Here is a 22,893-nt window from a genome sequence, read left to right on the forward strand (position 1 = left end):
CACGCTTGTAATCCCCACACTTGGGAGGCAGAGACAGGAGGATCGCGCAGGTTCGAAGCCAGCCGCGCTGGCATAAGAGACCCTGTTTCCAAATAAAATAGGTCTGGGAGTGTAGCCCAGAGGTAGAAGGGCTTCCAGGAACCCCAGTACCACCAAAAAAAAAAAAAAAAAAAAAAAAAAAAACCTGGTTTTTTGCGTGGTACTGGGGATTGAACCAAGGGGCATTTACCTCTGAGCTACACCCCTAGCATTATATTTTAGTCTTTATTTGGAAATAGGGTCTCACTAAGTTGCTGAGAGCCTAAGTAACTGAGGCTGGCTGTGAACCTGAGATCCTCCTGTCTCAGCCTCCCAAGTACTAGGATTACAACTGTGCGTCACCAAGCAAGTTTCAATAAAACTTCTGAAAAATGTGAAGATGCACCACTGTTAACAGTGTAAGCATAGACTAGAGCCACTAGAGGGCTACAGTCGCGCATTTAATTTTTTTTGATAGAAAATTTAACAATGTGGATATTTCCTTCTGAGAAACAACAAAGAGAGATGTTCCGCTGGGCTTGGGAGGCGGAGACAGGAGGATCGCGCAGGTTCGAAGCCAGCCTTGCTGACTTAAGAGACCCTGTTTCCAAATAAAAAAGTGTAAAAATAGGTCTGGGAGTGTAGCCGGGAGTTGGAAGGGTTGAACCCCAGTACCACCAAAAGAGGGGGGGGGGAGTTAGAGAAGAGAGAAGAGGTTCAATCTCTGTGCTATTACCCCAGTCCTTTGTTGTTGTTGAGACCAGGTCTCAGTAAGTTGCTGAGGTTGGTCTCAAACCTGTGATCCTCCTGCCTCAGCCTCCCCAGCACTGGGATCACAGGAATGTACCATCATGCCCAGCTGACATCACGGTATTGCCATCATGGTTATTTCCTATTACACTAGCAGTGATGACCAAACCCAACTGCATTTGTAACATCCCCATCTGGGAATCTGAGCATGTGGTTGGCAATCAAATATTATTTATGGTGAATAATATCTTAAAACTTTTGAGCCTTTAAAATCCTTTAAAAAAGGGGGGGAGGGAAGGAATAAAAAAATTTAGTAAGCCTTTCAATAACCCATTTGCTCATAATTTAACTATGCACAATAAAATTTTTAAATTAACTAGAATTAAGAGAAACTGCTTTACTGTAAAACACAAGAGAAATACAATAAAAGATCCTAATGTTCTCATGTACACAGGCATACTAATGTTGTAATATGTACAAATTGAGGAGCATTACATCACAATCTCCAAGTATTGCTCCAAGTAGCCTGTCTTTCTGGAGTATCAGTAATATATGTAAGAAAATCCTTTTAATCCCTCTACCTGCAATCCACTGAGTTTAAGCTCTAGTTTTCCCTTTGAATTTCAAAAACTAGGTTTGATTCAATAAGTACACTCAAATAACTTAAAGGAATAAAACATTTTATTTAAAAAATTCAAATATGCTTCAAATGAAAATGTCCATTTATTAAGCACCTACAGATAACCAGGCACTGTACAAAATATTAAGACTTGTCCCTGCTCTTTTAGAGCAAAAGTGACCGTTCTGCTGCACTCATCTTTGCACAACGCTGACATTTCAGGTCCGTCATCAGAGAAAGGCCACGTCTTCAAGACGCTCAGGAGACATGTTTCCAATCCACAGATGGTGCAATTTAAGCAGAAGCCAACTGGTGAAGTCTGTCAGCGGTTACATTTAATGTCCTCTTCCTGATCAAGAGAAAATTAAAGTGTTACGGGCATAGAAAAGGAGTTTTTAACACAATTACCTAAATTTTAAGTTTATATTCAGGATTAATTATGTTTAGTATATGTACCTTGCCAAATTTAACTCACTTGTAGTAAACCTTTATTTTTATTTTTCAAATTAAAAATATAGCAAAACGGGTCAAAAATTAAAAGAGAAAAGCAATAAAGAGTGATATAAAATGAAGGCATAAATTTGGCTATGGCAATGAAACCCACAATATTCTACATACCTACTGACAGAAAAAAACTGGGAGACAATGTCAATTCAAAAATTTTAGTCATAAAAGACATTTTCTCATACTCACCTCGGAAACCACCGCCCCCTCTTCCTCCTCTGAAGCCCCCACCTCCACCTCCTCTTCCACCTCTAAATCCACCTAAAAAAAGGAAACATCTATTAAATAACTGTAGCCTCTCAAACTCTGATAACCCCTAAAAAGATAATACGATTCCTATAAATATGAACAAACAGAATTATCTTTTTATCTTAGAAAAAAATTTAAGATAAAAATGGAGAGGCTATAGCAATTTCTTAATTGGGCAGGTTACTATTTTTTATAGAAGTATCCTACTATTATGAATTTAAAAAGTTTGATACTTTAAAGTATGATTTAGCAAGGCATGGTGGCACATGCTTGGGATTCCAGTACTTGGGAGGCTGAGACAAGATCACTGCCCAGCCTCGGCTATTTGTGAGTCTCTCCACAACTTAGTGAGACCCTCTTTCAAAATAAAGAATAAAAAATAGGGCTGGGGGTGTTGCTCAGAAGTACAAAGACCCTGTGTTCAATCCTCAGTACCACAAATAAATAAATTATGATTTAGCTCTACAAATGTATGATTACCTTAGCTTTTGTTTATGGCAAATAATTTTAATTGAACTAAGGACAGTTTGATTAGACTAACAGTTTTTACCCTAAGATCAAAGGAGGTCCTTTGGCAGTTTTGGGTGATTTTGCTCTGGGGATACTCTAATAATTATGTTTAAGGTTAACTGAACTGCATATGGAATAGGTGATGCTCATATGCTAATGAGATTTGAATTTTTTTCTTTTCTGTACTGGAGAGTGAACCCAGGAGCACTCTACCTCTGAGCAACACTCCCAGCCCTATTTTTTTATTTTTTATTTTCAAACAGTTTCACTAAGTTGCAGAGGGCCTCACTAAGTAGCTGAGGCTGCCTGAGAACCTGCTATCCTCCTGTCTCAGCCTCCCAAGTACTGAGATTACAAGCGTGCACCACTAGCCCAGCTTTTGAGACTTGAATTTTGTGTGTGTGTGTGTGTGTGTGTGTGTGTGTGTGTGTGTGTGTGTGTGTGTGGTTACTGGGGGCGGAACCCAGGGGCTTTTCTACCTCGAGGCTATATTCCCAGACCTATTTTATATTTTATTTGGAAACAGGGTCTCATGAAGTTGCTGAGAGCCTAAGTAGCTAAGGCTGGCTCTGAACCTGCCCAATCCTCCTGTCTCAACCTCCCAAGCGCTGGGATTACAAGTGTGTGCCACCATGCCCAGCGAGACTTGAAATTTTAACAGATACTTTAGAGTGTACTGTTTTGCTCAACTATGACGTTCAGCAGGTTAGCATATTAAACAAATTTTCAACTTAAGATATTACCAAATATAAGCAGAAGGGCACCTGTACTGACTGTTAGTTCCTGGCATGCCATCAGAAGACATGGGCTTAATTCTGGGCCTGCCCACTGATTATGGTAAGTGGACTTTTGTGAAACTATTTCCTTATACATAAAATATGGACATCACCTATTTCAAAAAATCCTCCTCTCAGCATGCAATCAATATACAATGATGGTTAACGAAAAAATTAGAATTCAGTTAAGATAATCTTAAATAGTCGTACAGCACACAACATTTTGGTCAACAAAGGACTGTGTATATGACAGTAATCTCATAAAATTTTAAGACAACTGGAAAACTTCTATTGCTTAGTGACAACACTACAGACCAATGCACTACTGAGCTGTTTGTGATATAATAGTATAAACAAACCTACCATACTGCAGTCATATTTAAGTACAGAATATACAGCCACATACAGTATGTAATAATGGACAATGACTATAGACAATATCACTAGTTTATGCTTTTTGTTAAGAGCATATTCCTGTTTATAGAAGCAACTTTACTGTAGAACAGCATGCCACATGAGTATTACCCTCACATATTTCATGCTTACTGTCTCTCAACTCCATCAAGAAGCCATGTTCAGTGACTGCCCTACACCAAATTCCTTTGTATAAGCACACTCTACATGGTCATACAATGAAACTGCCTCATTTCTTAGAACCTGTCATTAAATGAATGACTATACTTAAACACCCCAAGCAAACATGAATAAACCAAGAGTTAAAATCCCAGAAGTATACTTTCTTAGGTTTTTTTCTCTAAGTTGTTAAAACAAAAGCATTATTACTATGAGCAAACTGTCAATATTTGAAAGCAGCTTTATTAAAAGAAATAATATAAAGGTAGTTTACCTACACAGAAAATTAAATTGTACTATATGAATTAGTTGTGGCTATGAAATCTCATTAGAAATTTTCTTTTACAATAAAAGTAACTTACCACCTCTACCACCACCTCTGCCTCCTGCTCCTCCTCTTCCTCCTCCTCGACCTCCCCGGCCACCGCCTCTTGGAGGTCCTTTCTCACCTGGAGGTCGAGGTAAAAACCTCTGCAGTGGCAGCAGTTTGTACGGATCTATATAAAACTGGAAATTTAATAAAAGCCAAGTGCTTAATAGAAGTATGATGGGTCAAGAAATTATGTAAATAAAGCTTTTTTTGCGGTACTAGGGATGGTACCCAGGGGCATTCTACCTCTGAGCTACACCCCCAGTCTTATTTTTTATTCTTTATTTTGAAATAGGGTCTCACTAAGTTGCAAAGGGCCTCACTGAGTAGGTGAGGCTGTCTGTGAACCCGACCCTCCTGTCTCAGCCTCCCGGCATGCTGTCTCAGCTTTTACACACTGTTTTCTCTACTGGAAATGTACTTCCTTCTCTTTGACTAGCCCAGTAGTTCACACGTGCTTGCCTAACTACATCAAAATTATCCAAGAGCTTTACTTTTTCTAAGCTGAATCCTGGGCCCTGTTTTAAGAGAATCTGAGTCACATTTCTAGGAACAGGACCTAAAGAAGCATCTTAACCCCCACATACACACACACACACACACACACACACACACACACACTCTCTCTCTCTCTCTCTCTCTCTCTCTCTCACACACACACACACACACACACACACACACACACACACACACACACATGGGGGCAGGGGGATGAGAATGAGCATCATTCCTGGGCAACTTTTAGATCTCTGCTTTGACACCACTTCCTTGGGAAAGCCTAGAGATGAAATTTGGTCTCACTATAAAGATTCTCAGAGGAACCTATTTTTCCTTCATGTATATGTCATCATGTGAAATCCTTTAATACCTACCTTCTCCCCAATATGCTTTACAATGAAACATTTTACTTAGAAGGCTTACTCATGCAAGCTTTTCAGTTACAGTTCTAAATAAACTAAAGAAATATACTCCAGCAGTTAAGATTTTGCTAATATGAGTAAGAAATAGTTTCTAAAAGGCTATACTTAGCCGGGCGTGGTGGCACACTCTTGTAATCCCAGCATTTGGGAGGTTGAGACCGGAGGATCACAATTCCCATAAAGCCCTCCGCAACTTAGTGAGACCTTGTTTCAAAATAAAGAATTAAAAAAAAAAAAGGGCAGGGGGGTGAAGCTCGGAGGTTGAATGCCCTTAGGTTTCCATCCCGACCCACAAAATAAATAATAAATAAATAAAAGGCTATACGTTTAAAGATCAGTGAGCTCTAAGTTTATAATAGAGCATCCCAGCTTAAGAGCTTCAGTAGCGTTCCAAGTGAGCCTTCCTTAAGGTGTGCTATCTCCTTATAAAACCAGATCTTATATATAAGCTTCACTTACCTTCTGTAGTTTTTTAAAGGAAGCTGCCTTCATGTTTTCTGACAATTTAACTGAAAAATACTATTGATTTTATTAAGGAACAAATAAGAAATTAAGAAGATATATCTTCTGGATTCATGTAGCACTTTTTAAAAAAGGTTAAAACATATAAGTACATATAGGAAAGATAAGAAATTTGTTTCCAAGAGGAAATGAGCTTTTCTCTAAAAAACTAGACAGACCTTCCGATTCTGCCAACTATTTCAGTTGCACCATCATATCTAAAGCAACCAACTCAATCTTGTGGCACTTACCCAAATGGCCATGATTCCCAGAACTCTTCAACAAGAAAGGCATTCCTAGGGCTAATTATTTCAATATATATGAATGAATACCTTCTTACTTTGGGTTCTTCTTATGATCCAATCTGTAGCAATGCTGCCTTTCTTGCTGTTTCTTTCATTCCTTCATTCCTGATATACTAGGGATTAAACCTACAGTCTCACCTGTGCTAGGAAACCACTCTACCACTGAGCTACAATCTCAGCCCTTTTTCAAATGTTACTTTGAGAAAGGGTCTAGCTAAGTTGCCCAGGGTAGCCTTAAACTTTTGATCCTCCTGCCTCAGCCTCTAAAGGAGATGGTATTACAGGTATGTACCAACACACCTGGCAATGCTGCCTCATTTAATGAAGCAGAAAGTTTAATTTAGCTTATTTTTAACTGCCTCTGAAGGAAAAAAAAAAATAGTAAATTCTCACTGAGATTACTAAATCACCCAATTAAAAGGATACAAAATCTCTAAGTTGTCCAAATATTTCATCCACCTTTCCAATTTGTTCTTTGTTTTCTAAATAAACAGGAGCATTGAAATAAGGCACCTTATTTTCATCTGTGGTACATTTACAAACTATATCATCTTCACAGGGATGCATGAATTCTCCTAATACTGAAACAGGACAAAAAAATGTTAAGATATGAACTATTTCAAAGGACAGTGACCAACCTCTTTGGAAGCTTTCTTCTGGCTACCAGGAATTTCACCATATCTGTCCTCTTCCAAGGCAGAAGAGCACAGTCATCATTGGCAAACTTCCTGATCTGGCACTCCATCACCACAACATACTAGATATGCAATCTATAGAGAGGTAGCCACCCTCTCCCTGCTTCTCTTTAATATAGGGCCAATAACATACAACCTGTATCTATACTTACTATGTATATAAAAACATATAGGTTGTATCTATATCTAACACACGATTAAGTGAATTAACAAATGTCAAATGCTGAGAATAGTGCCTGGCACATTGTTACCACTGAACCTGCAGCAGTCATCTTACCATAACTATTACAATTTCACTAAATGCCATAATTCATTCTCTTGATTTTTCTTTTTCTCCAATCCCTAAATAAGAATCAGCCTTTGTTCTTGTCTTTTCCCCTTCCTTAGAACCCATTCCCACTATCTCTTTACCAAAGATTCTCAATCTTTTCAGGGAAGTCTGGAATCCAAAATAGCTGCCTTTGCTTCTATCACCCTGAACTAAAATTCTCATCACATAACTGCTGAACTAATTCTCCTTCCCTTTCCAAGCTCAGATCCTGGAACCTTTTATTCCTAGTATTAGTCAAGTTCTACTTACTTCTTCTTTTGAAAGTTCTTTCATCTAGACCATTTTTTCTCACTGCCCACCATTCTATTGTTGTTGGGTGTGTGTTTTGTTGTTGTTGTTGGTTTTTGTTTTGGCAGGGGTGAGGGCTGGGGACCAGGTGCAAGGTACATTTGCAGCCTTTTAGTTTATTTTGAAATGGGGTCTGCTAAGCTGCTGAGGGTTTGGCTAAGTTGCAAAGGGTTTCACTAAGTTCCAGAGGCTGGCCTGGAACCTGAAATACTCCTGTTCTACCTGGCTTCACTGTCACTACTCTAAATCAGGCTCTCAATGCTTTTGTCTGGACTGTTAGAACTGCTTGTGGGCGGGGACCTTTCACTTGAGCCTCTGTCCCCTTCAAACAATCCTGCACAATGATCCACCCTTTTTTATTTTTTTGGTACTGAGGATGGAGCCAAAGCACTGTATGTCGGAGCTACACCCCCAGTTTTATATTTTAGTCTTTTTATTTTTTTGAAATGAGGTCTCAATGATTTGCACAAGGGTCTTGCTAAGTAGCTGAAGCTGTCCAGAACGATCCCCGTCTCCGCCTCCCAAATGTTAGGATTACAAGCGTGTGCAAGCATGCCCGGCTGATCCACCAATTCTTAATTGGACACTGTTCACTTATGATCCTAGCCATAAAAAACTCAACTCTGTGTCAGCTTCCTCATCATCGTTATAATGGAATCAGCATTCAATACTGCTTAATTAATCTTATCCTTTCTCCCCACGTAGCAGTTCCTCCTCCATAATGCACTTTCGGTAACCTTCGATTTGCTTGACCTCCTTGTATGCAACAGTACATTATAAGTCAGTTTATAGCATGCTCCACACCTCCCAAACCCACGTGCAGCCTTCCTATGGGGCTGCTAGATCCTTGGCACCTAGCTACCAGTCAAAGTTGCTGCTATAGCAACACAAACCCACAACCCAACCCCTCTATTTCAAGTATGCTAAGCTTTGAAGACGACCTACAGACTACACGTTCTGGGGGTCCTTGGTCCTGGCCTTTGTTAAAGCCTCCGCGACCACCCCCTCGTCCAAATCCCCCTCTGCCTCCGCCGCCTCGGAAGTTGCCGCCGCCTCCTCGGAAGTGGTTGTTGCTGCCGCCACCACGACTGAAGCCGCCACCTCCACCTCCTCGACTAAAGCCTCCACGACCTCCGCCTCGAAAAGACATGCTCTCCCCTACCTGGTTGGGAAGAAAAGCAAGAAAACAAAACGATAACCCCGAACCTCGCTCAGAACCCAGAGGGGACAGTAATACCGCAGCCCTGCCACTTCGCCCACGCCGCCAGCGACGAACCCGGAAAGTGAGGAGTTACCTCCCCGCCGCCGAGAGCGCGGACGGACGCGGCAGCCTCGGCGCCCCGGGTCGGCACCTGGCCGGCGGGCAGCGGGGTCCTCCGGCAGCATCCCTCCCTCCTCCCGCAGCCCGGCCGCGTCCTCAGACCCCGCAGCTCGCGTGAGCACCCACCGGCGCCACGTGCACCTCCAGGCGCCGGCGCACACACCCGCCGCGCGGGGCACTTCCGCCGTCCCGGAGCCTCCTCGGCCACCGTACCGCGCTGTCCTTAAAAAAAGCCTAGAGCGTCAAACCGCAGGCTCGCAAAAGGGTCAGTCACCAGCAGGTCCAGCCATCCCGACTGCTTTCTAAAGCAGCCATCGGCGCCGGAAAAGAAGCTACAATACCTAACTTCAAGCCCTAGCTTACAACAGTGAAGACGAACTGCCAGAGGCACGACGGAAGTGACGTTCCGGTGCACGTTGCGTCGTGACGTCGGCGGAAGTGCCGCCGCAGCGTTGCCCTAGGAGATCGCGTCGTTCCGTCCCGGCGGCGGGAGGTGCCAGTGGCTGGCGCCCACGGGCTCCCATGGCTCTCAGGCTGCGGAAAGCTCCCAGCCCGGCTCAGCAGTTCCTCGCCAGCTGCGCTGAGGGTTCAAGCCGCGGTCCGTCCCGGGTTGGGGCTGGCCTGTCAGAACCTGTGCCAGCCGAGGAAGTTTATGTGCGTTCTCTAGAGCCTTGTTTCTCCCCAGTCTTTCGATCTGTGCCTTGTGGGCTGAACTGTGTTCATTTTTCCTATGGTTTCATCAGTTAAAGAAGAAATGCAGTGTGTGTTTAAAGAAACTATATTATCTAATAGCCAAACCACATATTAATCGTTTGTAACATCTATTTATTCGTTGATCTTGTGTGTGTTTGGGCACCAACAGGCTAAGCACCAGTCTCTCATAGAAGTTCTGCTGCTTTGATATCTGACATCAGCTTCCCCACACCCACTACAATTTTAATAAACCAGTGACCTCCATTTATTAAAATGTGGTTGGTCTCTTTTATACCCAAAACTTCTGAGACCTTACCTTGATATCTGACAGACTACCAATTCTTTGAAAATAAAAGGAGGTACCTATTTCGGAGGTTTATAGTAAATGAAATTTTAAAAGGCCTCTGGAAACTTTACTGTGGAATTATTAGTAATTCCAGTATGGACTAAAGTGCAAGCTTCCTGAATGTTAGAAGCACCTAACATTCCTATATATAAAATAATTTGATAGGTGTTTTTAATTCAGATTTTGTAAATATACTTCAAATTATACACACAGGGGTAGAATTACAACTGCTCTGTTTCACAGTGTGTCATTTAACATTGGGTTCCTCCAAGATGTAGCATTTATTCCCAATATGAAGACAGCTTTAAGTATATCTTAAGGGGCAGATCTTCAGATGGCACACCTGATCATCCACTTTACATAGAAAGAGAAATGAATTGAGTTCAGACTATGTATGGAACCACAGGCATATAGAGTGATTGCCTGACCATCTTTTTTTTTTTTTTAAGAATGAAAACTTATTTGAAGATCAAGGAGAAAAACTTATGGTATACAAACATATGAATGTACAAATGAGAGTGGGCATGAAATAAAAGATGTAAAAATATTTGTATCATGTGTTAATGCTCACAGACAGTTTCTACCTGAGAAAAGGCAGTAAATTTTTAATGCTATTTTGTTACCAAACAGTCTCAGTCATCAGTCACCCCAGTACTGGCATGATGGGTACAGGAATGGAGTGACCTTGGGGTCAGAGATGGAGGTGACCACTGGGTGCGGTGACACATGCCTGTAATCCCAGTACTTGGGAGCTGAGACAGGAGGATCACAGGTTCTAGGACAGCCTCAACAATTTAGAGCCTTAGCAACTTAGAAACTCAGTAACTTAGTGAGACCTTTTTAATTTTTTAAAAAATAAAAGGTCCTGGAGCCGGGCCTTGTGGTGCACGTTTGTAATCCCAGCGCTTGGGAGGCTGAGACAGGAGGATCACACAGGTTCTAAGCCAGGCTTAGCTACTTAGTGAGGCTCTCAGCAACTTAGTTAGACCCTGTTTCCAAATAAATTATAAAATAGGGCTGGAATATAGCCCAGAGTTAGAAAGCCCCTGGGATCCACCCCCGCCCTGGTACCACAAAAAATTAAATAAATAAATAAATAAATAAATAAATAGGCCTGGAGTTGTGGCTTGGAGATAGAATGCCCCTAAATTCAGTTTCCAGTATCAAAAAAAAAAAAGAAAAAGAAAAAGAAAGATGGAGGTGACATATGAACCAATAGCATGGCCCTCCAAGGCATATGCAGCTAGTGCCATTAGCAATGCCCCACCTGACAAGTGGTGGAGACCAATGCTGTGGCCACAAGATGGCACAATTCACAAGGGGACCAACTAGTCATTTGGTGGCAAATCAATTACACCTGATCCCATCAGTCTTAGAGTGGCCCCTGGTACATTCTCTCAGGAAAAGACATATATTTGAGATATGAGTGTGCGTTTCCTGCCTGCAGGACTTCAGCTAATTCCATAAGCCAAAAAATCACAGAGTACCTAATCTTCCAGGAGGGGATCCCATATGACATCCTGTCAAGGGTACCCACTTGACAGCGAAGGAGATAAAAAAAAAAAAAAGTGGGCCTAAGCCGGGCGTGGTGGCACACACTTGTAATCCCAGAATTTGGGAGGCTGAGACCGGAGGATTGCGGTTTGCGGACAGCCTCAGCTACTTAGGCCCTTTGCAACCTAGTGAGACTCTGTCTCAAAATAAAGAACAAAATAGAGCAGGGAGTGTATCTTAGAGGTTGAATGCCCCTGAGTTTCATCCCCAGACCCGGGGAAAAAAAAGGTGGGCCTATCAGCATGTGATCCACTGGACATATCACAAACCACACCACTAAGAAGTTGAAAGCATCAAGAGTGTCCTGCTGAATGCAGAGCAGGGCTGCTAGTTAAAAGCAGTTATTGTAACTGGGTGTAGTGGCATATGCCTGTAAGCTCAGTATTTGGAAGACTGAGAAGAATCTTAGGCTCAAGAACAGCCTCAACAATGTAGCAAGACTCTGGCAATGTAATGAAACCCTGTTTCAAAACAAAGATTATAAATGGCTGGAGGCCTAGCTCAGAGGTAGAATGCCTCTGGGTTCAATCCCCAGTAACACACACACATAGCAGTTTTCTGGGAGGACACAGTGCTGTTCTGTATGAAACAGTATGTGTAATTAATCAAAAATTTCCTGCTTGTAATCCCAGTATTTGAGACAGGAGGATCACTAGTTTGAAGCCAGCCTCAGCTACTTAGCCTGTTTCCAAATAAAAAATAAAACAGGTCTAGGGGGCATATCCCAGAGGTATAAGGCCTCTGGGTTCCATCCTTAGTAACACACACACACACACACACACACACACACACACACACACACTCCTGTAGCACTGTACCCCGATAGGAAGAATAAATGGGTCTAGGAACATAGATAGAGGTAAGAATTATCACCCTTACCATCACTCCTAGTGACCAACTAGGGGCTCTGTGCTTCCTGTCTCTACAACTGTAGACTCTGCAGGTTTAGAGGTCCTGGCCCCCAAAGAACCAAAGTTTAATCGGGGGCACAGCAAGAATTCTGTTGAACAAATACAAGCTAAAGCTGCTGTCTGATGCACCCTGGGCTCCTTGTGTCTACATATTAGCAGGAACGAAGAGCAGTCACTGTCTTGACAGCAGTAACTGACCCTGATCCTTCATCAGAAGTAGGGCTGTTGTTACTACAGTGGAGGCAACGAGTAATATGTGTGGAATCCACATGATCTACCAGGGTGCCTCTTGTGACAGGAAAAGAAACAGCAACTTTGGCCTGAGAAGAAAATGGTAACCAGGGGCTATAACCACTCCTGGAAGAGCTTGTGGAATATGCCATCAGGAAAGCCACTGAGACCAAAGCAAAGGGAATCTGTAACAGCTAGAGAGGGGGAGGAGAATGAGTATCAACTAGCCCCAAGGTCAACTGCAAGACCAGGGGCTGTAGTTTTCCCCACTAACTCCCTCTTCTAATTTTTCTCTCAGAAAGAGAGGCCCACAAGGAATTTTGAAAGAGCCAATCCTGGAATGAATATATATTCAAAATATGTATACATATATATGGAAAGTAAATTCGACAGGTGCAAATAGTAGACTCTGAAATAAACAGGGATGAGTTTTCCAGGTTCCCCTTCAAGGAAGATCTCACTACCTGGCTGTGAAGAGTGTGGTCAGAGGCTGCTCTTGGAGCCAGGTGTGGCTCAATGGTAGAGTGCCGAGCATGCTCAAGGGGCTCAGTTTAATCCTCATCACCGTAAAGAAAAACAAAACAAAACAAAAAAATGTTTGCTCCAATAAGGGCATGTCCTTCCCAGGATACACACACCAGGTGACTGCCAAGCAGGCTATCCCATTCCAGCCATTCTGCCATTTGCAAGGACACAGACAGATCACACGTGCTCTGGTGCTCCCAGAGGACAGGCCATGAGTTTTTTGAAGCTACATAGAAGTTCAAATTCTTTGCTGCTCTTCTCCCCACCTTCCTTCAACAGGTGTTGATGCCTAATAAGCATCTTGGACTCCAAACTCTGACTCAAAAGCACATGTTGTTTTCAATGGATATAATTTGGTGACAACATATAATAAAGGAACTGGGCTTTTTGAACATTTCCTGTATTTAGCATAGTTTCTAATATGATATACTTCATTCTTACCATCTTGTTCTAATTTTATTTTGCCCCCAAAAATCAAGAAATTTACTTCCAGAGTAATTTTCTACCTTCCCTGGCACACACAATTGAAGCACAGTTCAGTCACAGGTGGGGCAATCAATCTCTTCTGGAGGAAGCAGTTCCTATTGGTTTTTTCCCTCGGCCATTTACTGGGAAGGCCATTTTGGTTTCAGTTACGGTAAACTCTTTGGATTTTAGCCACATTTTCTAAGAGTTCAAAAGTACAGAGCTCTTTAGGAGCTTGCTCTTGAAATATTTTTTCAGAGGTTAAAAATTAAATTTCAGAAGACTGGGATACGCAAGAGTCTTCAGCAGAGAACACAAGCCCTAGACGCTTCCAACATGAAGCTTGTTTGTGTTGTTTTGCTACTTTTGTGCTTCTACAGCTTCTGCAACGTAAGTAATTCAATCTTTATGTGAACTATTTTAAGTATATATTCTAAAGATTATAGAAATATATAAAAGATCTTAAAAGATTATTTTGACTCAAATATCACAGCTCAGTCAGCAAGAATGCTATCACATAGTGACAAGTATTTTAATATCTTGACAAGAGTTTTAAGAAAATAGTTCTTTCATATGCTTATATAAGTGCACAGACATTGAACTGAACAAGATTTTTACTAATAATACAAGGCTATAATTTACTGTCATATTAAATCAGTAAACATTTGCCTCACTCTTTCCATGTGTAAACTAGAGTAAGGAATAGGAAAGGAGTAAGACTGACCGCTTCCTTTTAGAAAAGTTGCAGAAAGGTAATATACATATATCCCTGGGGAATAATAAGATTAAATTAAATTTGAAAAAAATAGGTCTGAAAGGCGCAAATATTAGACTCTGAAAAACACAGGGATGAGTTTCCCAGATCTCCTTTCAAGGAATATCCTTACTTATGATGAAGTTAAGTCCTGATAAATCTATCATACATTGAAAATGTAAGATGAAAATGCACTTATTTTTAAATACTTGTATTGGTACGATGTAATTATACATCATAGATTCAAAGTGATGCAAAAATACATGCACTTAGTGTATTTCAATCCATATTGAAAATGCACTTAGAACACTGAACATTACAGTGTAGCCTAGGTTAAAACACAGTATACTGCCTGCAGCTGAGCAAAACCACCTCATATAAAGCCTACTTTATAGGAATATAGTATACTTTATATGGAATGTACTGAGCACTGTGCTGGTAGGCATTTTAAAGACACAGTGGGATGCCAAGACACAAAATGCAGCACCCCCACATGCTGGCAACACAGTTCACTGTAGGCGCCTTTCACCTCCTGAATGCACAGCTCTGGGGCTGCAGCTCACTCTCTGCACCCAACACTGCAAGAGTCCATCCTACCACAAGAAAAGATCAAAATTCCAGGTACCAGTTTCTCCCAAATGTGTATGGCTTTCACACCATCATAAAGGTAAAAGAAGTTGAATAATTTGCATACATTTAATTGCCAAAAATGGCATAAATGTCAGATGGCAAAGGACTTTAGCAAGAGGACAGATCCCCAGTGCTGAGAGGTCAGAGAGTGTGGACCAAGTGGAATTCGAACTAAACCTATAATTCTGGATTTGTCTTGATCTTTGGTGAGAAAAAGTAATGTTTCCCAGCCCTTCCAAGCAGAAAAGCACCAAGTTCTACTGCCAGCAAGCAGCGAAGTACCAGCTCCTCCATCTGACCGGAACAATGGCTTTGTGGGCTAGTAAGAAGTTCAGGTTGAAATGGTGTGTTGCAACAAGATTGGAGGATTGTTTATTACGGTTAAAAATGTTGAAAACATTTAAAATACCAATTAATGACTGCCAACTTTTGTGGCAAAAGGTTTTAATACTCCAAAAATATTTTGTCTTGATGCCAGCTTACAGAAGCAACTACCTAAAACTACTACAGTCAGAATTACATGGAACTAGAGAACATTATATTAAGAAGACTAGTTGGACTCCGGAAGTCAAGGGCCATATGTTTTCTTTCATATATGGAAGCTAAAGAGAAAAGGAAAATAAAAAAGACCTCATGAAATGGAAGAGAAACAAGTAGGCTAGAGGAAGGGGTCAGGCAAGAAAAGAAGGGAGGGAGACGGGCATGGTGGCTTGAAATCCCAGCATTTGGGAGGCTGAGACCAGAGAATTGCGGTTCGCGGACAGCCTCAGCTACTTAGTGAGGCCCTCCGCAACTCAGTGAGACCTGTTTCAAAATAAAAAATAAAAAATAGGGCAGGGGGTACAGCTCGGAGATCAAATGCCCCTGGGTTCCATCTCCAGACCTGCAAAAAAGAGAGAGAGAGAGAGAGAGAGAGAGAGAGAGAGAGAGAGAGAGAGAGAGAGAGAGAGAGAAAGCCAGGTACAGTAGAGCGAAAGAGAGCAAATTATACAGTGCACATGTATACATCACAATGAATCCTGTGATTATGTACACTATACCAATAAAAATTTTAATTTAGCCAGGCCTGGTGGCACACGGTTGTAGTCCCAGTACTTGTAGGAGGCTGAGACAGGAGGATCACAGGTTCACAGCCAGCCTTAGTTACTTAAGTGAGGCTCTCTGCAACTTAGTGAAACCCTATTTTAAAATAAATAATAAGCCAGGCGGGGTGGCGCACGCTTGTAATCCCCGTGCTTGGGAGGTGGAGACAGGAGGATCACGCTGGTTCAAAGCCAGCCGCGCTGGCTTAAGAGACCCTGTTTCCAAATAAAAATATAAAAATACATATGGGAGTGTAGCCTGGAGGTAGAAAGGCTTCCAGGAACCCCAGTACCACCAAAGAAAAAAAAAAAGAATAAAAAAAATATGACTAGTGATGTAGCTTGGAGGTAGAATGCCCCTGGGTTCAATCCCCAGTTCTGCTAATAATAATAATAATAATAATAATAATAATAATAATAATAACTTAAATTTGAAAAGAAATCAGAATTACATAGTTTACATTTGTTGCAACTTTCAAAATATCATCACTGCAGTATTTATAACATAGAACAAATGGAAATAAACTGCTCATTGACAGAAATGTATTAAATGATTGTACATCGACAAATAAATTGCTATATAGCCTTGAAATGATGTAAATCTGTATTTATTGAAAGAAAAAGTCCTCCTACAATTTTATTTTTGTTAAAGAAAATACATTATGCATACATATATATACATACGTATACACAATTACATAGGTTTATACACATAAACACATGACAGAAAGCTCCTGTGGAGTGTTGCTGAAGAGTGTTGCTGAAGGTATCTCTGAGTAACAGAACTGCTGATGATCTTATTGTCTATTTTCTGAGACAGGAGGATCCCAAGTTCAAGGCCAGCCTCAGGGATTAGTGAGAACCTAACTCAAAAAAAAAAAAAATTAAGCCAGGTATGGTAGCATATGTCTTTTATCCCGGTACTTGAGGGGCTGAGCCAGGAGGATTGCAGGTTTGAGGACAGCTTCAGCAAACCTGTAGTGAGACTCTCAGCAATATATTGAAACTGTATTTCAAAACAAAAAATAAGAAAGGGCTGGAGGTATAGCTCAGAGATACAATGCTCCTGAGTTAAATCTCTAGTCACACACACACACACACACACACACACACACACACACACACACACATTTTTTTAAGGGCTAGAGATGTAGCCCAGTGGTACAGCACTTTCCTAGCATATGTGAGGCACTGAGTTCAATCTCCAATATCACAAAAACAAGCTAACAAAAAATATCTCTGTAGAGAGAAATTAGGCAACATTTTTTAGTATTAAAATTGCTCATTCTGCTAGGCGTACTAGGGCACACTTGTAATCCCAGAACTTGGGAGGCTGAGACAAGAGGATCATGGTTCGTGAACAGTCTCAGCTACTTAGTGAGGCCTTCCTCAACTTAGTGAGACCTGGTTTCAAAATAAAGAATAAAAAATAGGGCTGGGAGTGTAGCTAGTAACGAGTTAGAATGCTCCTGGGTTCCATCCCCAGTACTGAAAAAAAAAAAAAAATTGCTCATTCCTTTGGTTCAGTAATTTCACTTCCAGGTAACTATTATATATATTTATGTATTTCACTTATGTGGGAAATAATGAGTATTATGTAAGGAATTTATTATGGCATTATTTATAATAAAAATTGAAACTATCTAAATGCTGTTTTGGAGGCTGGTTGCAGATTGTTCTGGCACTAGGGAGCAGGGCTGGGAAGTTTTTTTGTTTTGTTTTGTTTTGTTTTGTTTTGTTTTGTTTTTTTGGTGGTACTGGGGGTGAAACCCAGAGGCTTTCTACCTCCAGGCTATACTCCCAGACCTTTTTTATATTTTATTTGGAAACAGGGTCTCACTAAGTTGCTGAGAGCCTCACTAAGTAGCTGAGGCTGGCTTCAAACCCATGCGATCCTCCTGTCTCAGCCTCCCAAGCACGGGGATTACAAGCGTGCGCCACCACGCCCGGCTGGGCTGGGAAGTTTAAGAGGCTCATATATGCAGCAGTGAGCTCTGCACAGTCAGATGGAGCTGGTCAGGGGTTGCCTCTAAGGTGGCCTCCTAGGTAAGAGGATAAGAGGAGGAAGAAGATATAACTTTCCCTAGAACCTCTTTGAATTTGTTGAAACAGTTCTGTTTCCTCTTTTAAAAGATCAGTTTAAAATGAGAAAAAATAAAAGTTCAGCTAGATCACATTTATTAAAAAAAAAAAAAAAAACAAGACCAAGAAACTAAGCTAATTTTTTTAACTCTCTAAGACAAACAATGGAGTTGGTCCCAAAACAATATTTCCAATTGGGGACTGGGGGGGTTACTGGGGACAGAACCCAGAGGCATTCTATGTTACAGCTACACCCTAAACCCTTTTTATTTTTAAACAGGATATCCCTAAATTGCTGAGGGTTTGTTAAATTGCTGCGGTTGGCCTCCTAATCTGTGATCCTTCTGTCTTAGCCTCTCAAGTACTGGGATTACAGGTGTGCACCACCACACTTGACTAAGAGTTCCAGTTCTTTAGAGAGACTAGAGAACTGCGTACAGTAGTTCATCCTACCTGCCCCTACCATGTAGCCATCTTCTCATAATTCCCAACAATATCCTGATCCTGGAAAAAGAGGACTATTTGTATTTTAAGTGACAATAAAAACAGTAAGAGAACTTTCAAATTTCTCTTTTTAATTTTTTTATTGGTGCACTGTATTCATACATCATAATGGAATAAAAAAAAAACCTTTTATAGATGTACATGCACACATCGCCCAATTAGCCCCTACCATATCCTCACCCCGTTCCCTCCCCATCCCTCCTTCCCATGCTTGGCTTAGTGGTTAACATCTAGTATTAGAGCAATTTATCCAAAATTAACAATGATAATCTCACATAACAGTTTCATTTGTCTGATACCAAGCTTTTGATGACTTAAAGATAACATTTCAATATTTCTTTTTGTTTTCTTTCTTACCAGAGAGTAATTTTTCTTTTCTTTTTTAGGTGAAACAATCATACATTTATTTATTTATTTTTCAGAAAAAAGTCTATCCTAATATGGAATATGGATTCTAGATACCCAAAACGATCTCGAAAAAGAACAAAGCTAGAAGATGTATATTTTCTGATTTCAAACCATATAAAGCTACAATAATTGAAACAGTGTAGTACTGTTATAAAGGCAGATACATAAACCATTGGAGTTAAAAAAAAAAAACCTAGAGATGAATTCTTCCATATATTGTCAAGTTATTTTTGACAAGGTTTCCACAAACATTTGGTGGAGGAAATAATAATCTTTTAACTAAATATTGTGGGGGTTCGTAAGCCCCACTTTTCTCCGTCGCCATCTTCCCAGAAGTCCTCAAATTTCTTATGTGAATTGAAATAATTCATTATTAAGTATTAATAATGAGACATTCTGTCTGTATTTTTCAATCTGACTAGACAGGTTGCTGGGTAGGAAGTTGTGAGGGTGTATGAGTGTGGTTCTCTACCAAAAGCATTGCTATTCCCAGGTCTGGTGCAAGATGGACTGGCGTGGTGGTGCATGCCTACAATCCCAGTAACTTGGGAGGCTGAGACAGGAGGATTGCAGGGCTGTGGCCAGCCTCAGCAACTTGGTGAGACCCTGTTTTCAAAATAAAAAAGGGCTGGGGCTGTAGTTCAGACATAGAATGCCTCTGGGTTCAATCCCCAGTACCACAAAATTTAAAAAGTAAAATAAAAGATGGATGGGAAGGTCCAAGATGAGAAAAAAAAAAAAATGAGTGAGACCATGATAGGAGGAACTGCGACCTCAGGGCCTACAGCTCTTCCAGGGGAAAGGGTTCTGAGTGCTGCTAACTCTTGGAATCTAAGTAGCTCCTTCACTTCAGGAAGAAAGACAGAGTTTTACATCATTTACTGTTTTTGAAACATTCTCATTTTTTTCCTCAGTATTTTCCATGGACATCATCTTTGAACCAGTTGGCTAATCCTGTGATAATAAAACCACCAGGAATCTGAGCAGCATGCAGATTTACCCTGCATAGTTGGCGGGGTAAAGCCCAAGGGTGGTCTCAGCTGGATGGTTTTTCTTTACTGCTTGTGCTGGCCTGGCCATGTTCTTCTCACAGTGATGGCAGAAAAACACAAGGACAAACCCAGTTGCTCAAATATTTTCCAAGCCTCTCTTGTGTCAGGCCCAGTGTCAGTGGCTAGGGAAATACACCCTGTCCCCAGGGTGCAGCACAGCAAAGGACTAGAATGAAAGAAAGAAGGGAAACTGGGCTAAGTGCAGTCTACCAGAATCATCACAGAAGAACTTACACCGGGTCTTTTTAGCTTTTGATACTAGGGATTGAATCCAGGGTATTCTGTCTTCAAGCTACACCCCAGTCCTTTTTATTTTATTTATTTTTTTTTTGAAACAGATACTTGCAAAGATACTGAGTATCTCACTAAGTTGCTAAAGTTGTCCTCGAATCTGAGATCCTCCTGTCTCAGCCTCCCAAGTACTGAGATGACAGGTGTACACAACCATGCCCGGCGTTAGATAAGGATCTTAAATATCTATTTGTGCTTTATTCAATATTCTTTTCATTTGATCCTCACAGTAACTCTGTGAAAACGTGATTTTTATTTTCCATATTATATAAAAAAGGAAACAGGAAACCCACCACTGTACACACATCTAAGCCAGAGACTCGGGAAGCTGAGGCAGTGGAAAAGCAAATTCAAGGCCAGACTGGGCAATATAGAGAGACCTTGTTTCAAAATTAAAAATAGAGGGCTGGGGATATAGGTCAGTGGTAGAGTACTTGCCTTGCACATGCAAAACAAAAGGAAGAAAGGAAGGAAGGAAGGAAGGGAGGGAGAGAGGGAGGGAGGGAGGGAGAAAGGTAAGCGCCGCTTACCCAGGGTCACACAGCTATGTGCCAGGAAAAGATGAACTTTCTCCTAATTTCCCCCAAAAGGCAAAGTGGTGGATTTTCTCACTTTTGTCATAATGGATCATCTTTTTTCCTTTGTTTGCAGAGTAAAAATGAAAAAAGAAAAAGCAAAGTGACAAAGAAATCTGAGGTAAAGCTGTGTGGCTCTGTGCTGGAGTCAGCAGGCCTTCAACAGGTGGCAGTTTGGATTTTTTTTTTTTTTTTTTTTTTTGTAGTACTAGAGGTGGAACCCAGGAGCTTTCTACCTCCGGGCTATACTCCCAGACCTATTTTATACTTTATTTTGAAACAGGGTCTCACTAAGTTGCTAAGTCTCACTAATTAGCTGAGGCTGTTTGAACCTGTGCAATCCTCCTGTCTCAGCCTCCCAAGTGTGGGGATTATAAGTATGTGTCACCACACCCGGCATTGCTCCTTGTTTTCTAATGACTGTCTACCTAAAATGGCTTCATTGTACTCCTGTTAGAGAAAAAAGTCAAAGCTCACAGGTACACACACTGATACACACAACAAATAATTGTTTCTTTTTTACAATAACCAAGGAAAGGATTAAAAGAAACAAAAAACCCACATATAACATGTACAAAGACAAAGGCACAGCTGAGATAAAAACATACTTTGTAGATGAATTTACTGTAGTGATAGTTGCTAAAAATTTTGAGCATGTGCTCCCAATATATACATGGATATATTTATTTATCAAGACCGGATGCAAGCCGGGTGTGGTGGCATACATTTGTAATCCCAGCATTCGGGAGGCTGAGACCAGTGGATCGCAGTTGGCAGACAGCCTCAATTACTTAGTGAGGCCCTCCACAAATTAGTGAGACCCTGTTTCAAAATAAAGAATAAAAAATAGAGAAGGGGGTGTAGCTCAGAGGTTGAATGCCCTTGGGTTCCATTCCCAAACCCGCCAAAATAAATAAATAAATAAATAAATAAATAAATAAATAAATAAATAAAGAATGCAGCTGGACCATGATGGCAGATGCCTGCAATCCCAGTATATGAGAGGCTAAAGCAGGAGGATCATAGGTTCAAGGACAGCCTCAGTAACTTAGCAAGGCCCTCAGCAATTTAGTGAGGCCTTGTTTCAAAATAAAAAATAAAATAGGGCTGCGAATGTAGCTTAGAGGTAGAATGCCCCTGGATATAATAATAATAATAATAATAATAATAATAATAATAATAACTCAAGTATATATTAAGGAATAAAATTTTAAATAAATAACATTTTAGTAATTTCATAGCTGACTACGTCTGAGCCCTGCAGGCTCAGAGTGAGGTTCCCCTGCACAGAAGAACCTCAACAACAACAACAACAACAACAACAACAGGAGGAGGAGGAGGAGGAGGAGGAGGAGGAGGAGGAAGAGAAGGAGATAATTCCTGTTGAACTAGCAGTTGCAGAGAATCAACATAAAAGGACAAGTATATTCTTCTCTGCACAAGTTTCTAAATCACCCAGCCAGGATGCCAAGTGAATATATTCCCTTGGCTGCAGCTGAAAAGAAACACCAAGCATGGTGGTGCATGCTTGTAATACTAGTACTTGGGATACTAAGACAGGAGGGTACTTGGGATACTAAGACAGGAGGATTAAAGGCTTGCAGCCAGCTTCAGCAACCTCGTGAGGCACCCTGCAACTTAGGGAGACCCTGTTTAAAAAAAAAAAAAACAGGGCTGCAGGTATAGCTCAGAGGTAGAATGCCCCTAGTTCAATCCTCAGTACCACAAGAAAAAGAAGGAGGAGGAGGGGGAAGAGGAGGAGGAGGAGGAGGAGGAGGAGGGGGAGGAAGAGGAGGAAGAGGGAGGAAGAAGAAGAAGAAGAAGAAGAAGAAGAAGAAGAAGAAGAAGAGAAAGAAAGAAAGAAAGAAAGAAAGAAAGAAAGAAAGAAAGAAGGAGGAGGAGGAGAAAAAAGGAGGAGGCAGAGGAAGAGGAGGAGGAGACGAAGGAAGAGGAGGAGGAGGAAGGCGAAGAAGGAAGAGGAGGAGGAGGAAGGCAAAGAAGGGAGAGGAGGAAGGAAAAGAAGGAAGAGGAGGAGAAGAGGAGGAGGAGGAGGAAGAGGA

At 41.1% G+C, this 22,893-nt stretch overlaps 2 protein-coding genes across 2 annotated transcripts in view; one reads left to right on the plus strand and one right to left on the minus strand.

Annotated features, from left to right (window-relative positions):
* Positions 1 to 1,751: 1,751 nt before the first annotated feature.
* GAR1 (GAR1 ribonucleoprotein) lies at positions 1,752 to 8,559 on the minus strand (the record flags this gene model as incomplete). Its single annotated transcript, XM_080697173.1, has 6 exons — positions 1,752 to 1,795; positions 2,081 to 2,152; positions 4,362 to 4,506; positions 5,749 to 5,808; positions 6,522 to 6,676; positions 8,355 to 8,559. 6 exons carry the CDS (start codon positions 8,557 to 8,559, stop codon positions 1,752 to 1,754), a joined length of 681 nt encoding a protein of 226 aa, XP_080553299.1.
* Positions 8,560 to 13,791: 5,232 nt separating this feature from the next.
* CFI (complement factor I) overlaps positions 13,792 to 22,893 on the plus strand; it is a gene marked incomplete at both ends in the record, with an annotated part of 39,592 nt that continues 30,490 nt past the window's right edge. The window contains one exon of the mRNA XM_080696989.1: positions 13,792 to 13,845. Within this exon, the coding sequence (XP_080553115.1) occupies positions 13,792 to 13,845 (54 nt within the window). The remainder of the gene's footprint in view (positions 13,846 to 22,893) is intronic.

The sequence above is a fragment of the Muscardinus avellanarius genome, assembly GCF_963383645.1.
Source record: "Muscardinus avellanarius genome assembly, chromosome: 6".
Classification (NCBI taxonomy): domain Eukaryota; kingdom Metazoa; phylum Chordata; class Mammalia; order Rodentia; family Gliridae; genus Muscardinus; species Muscardinus avellanarius.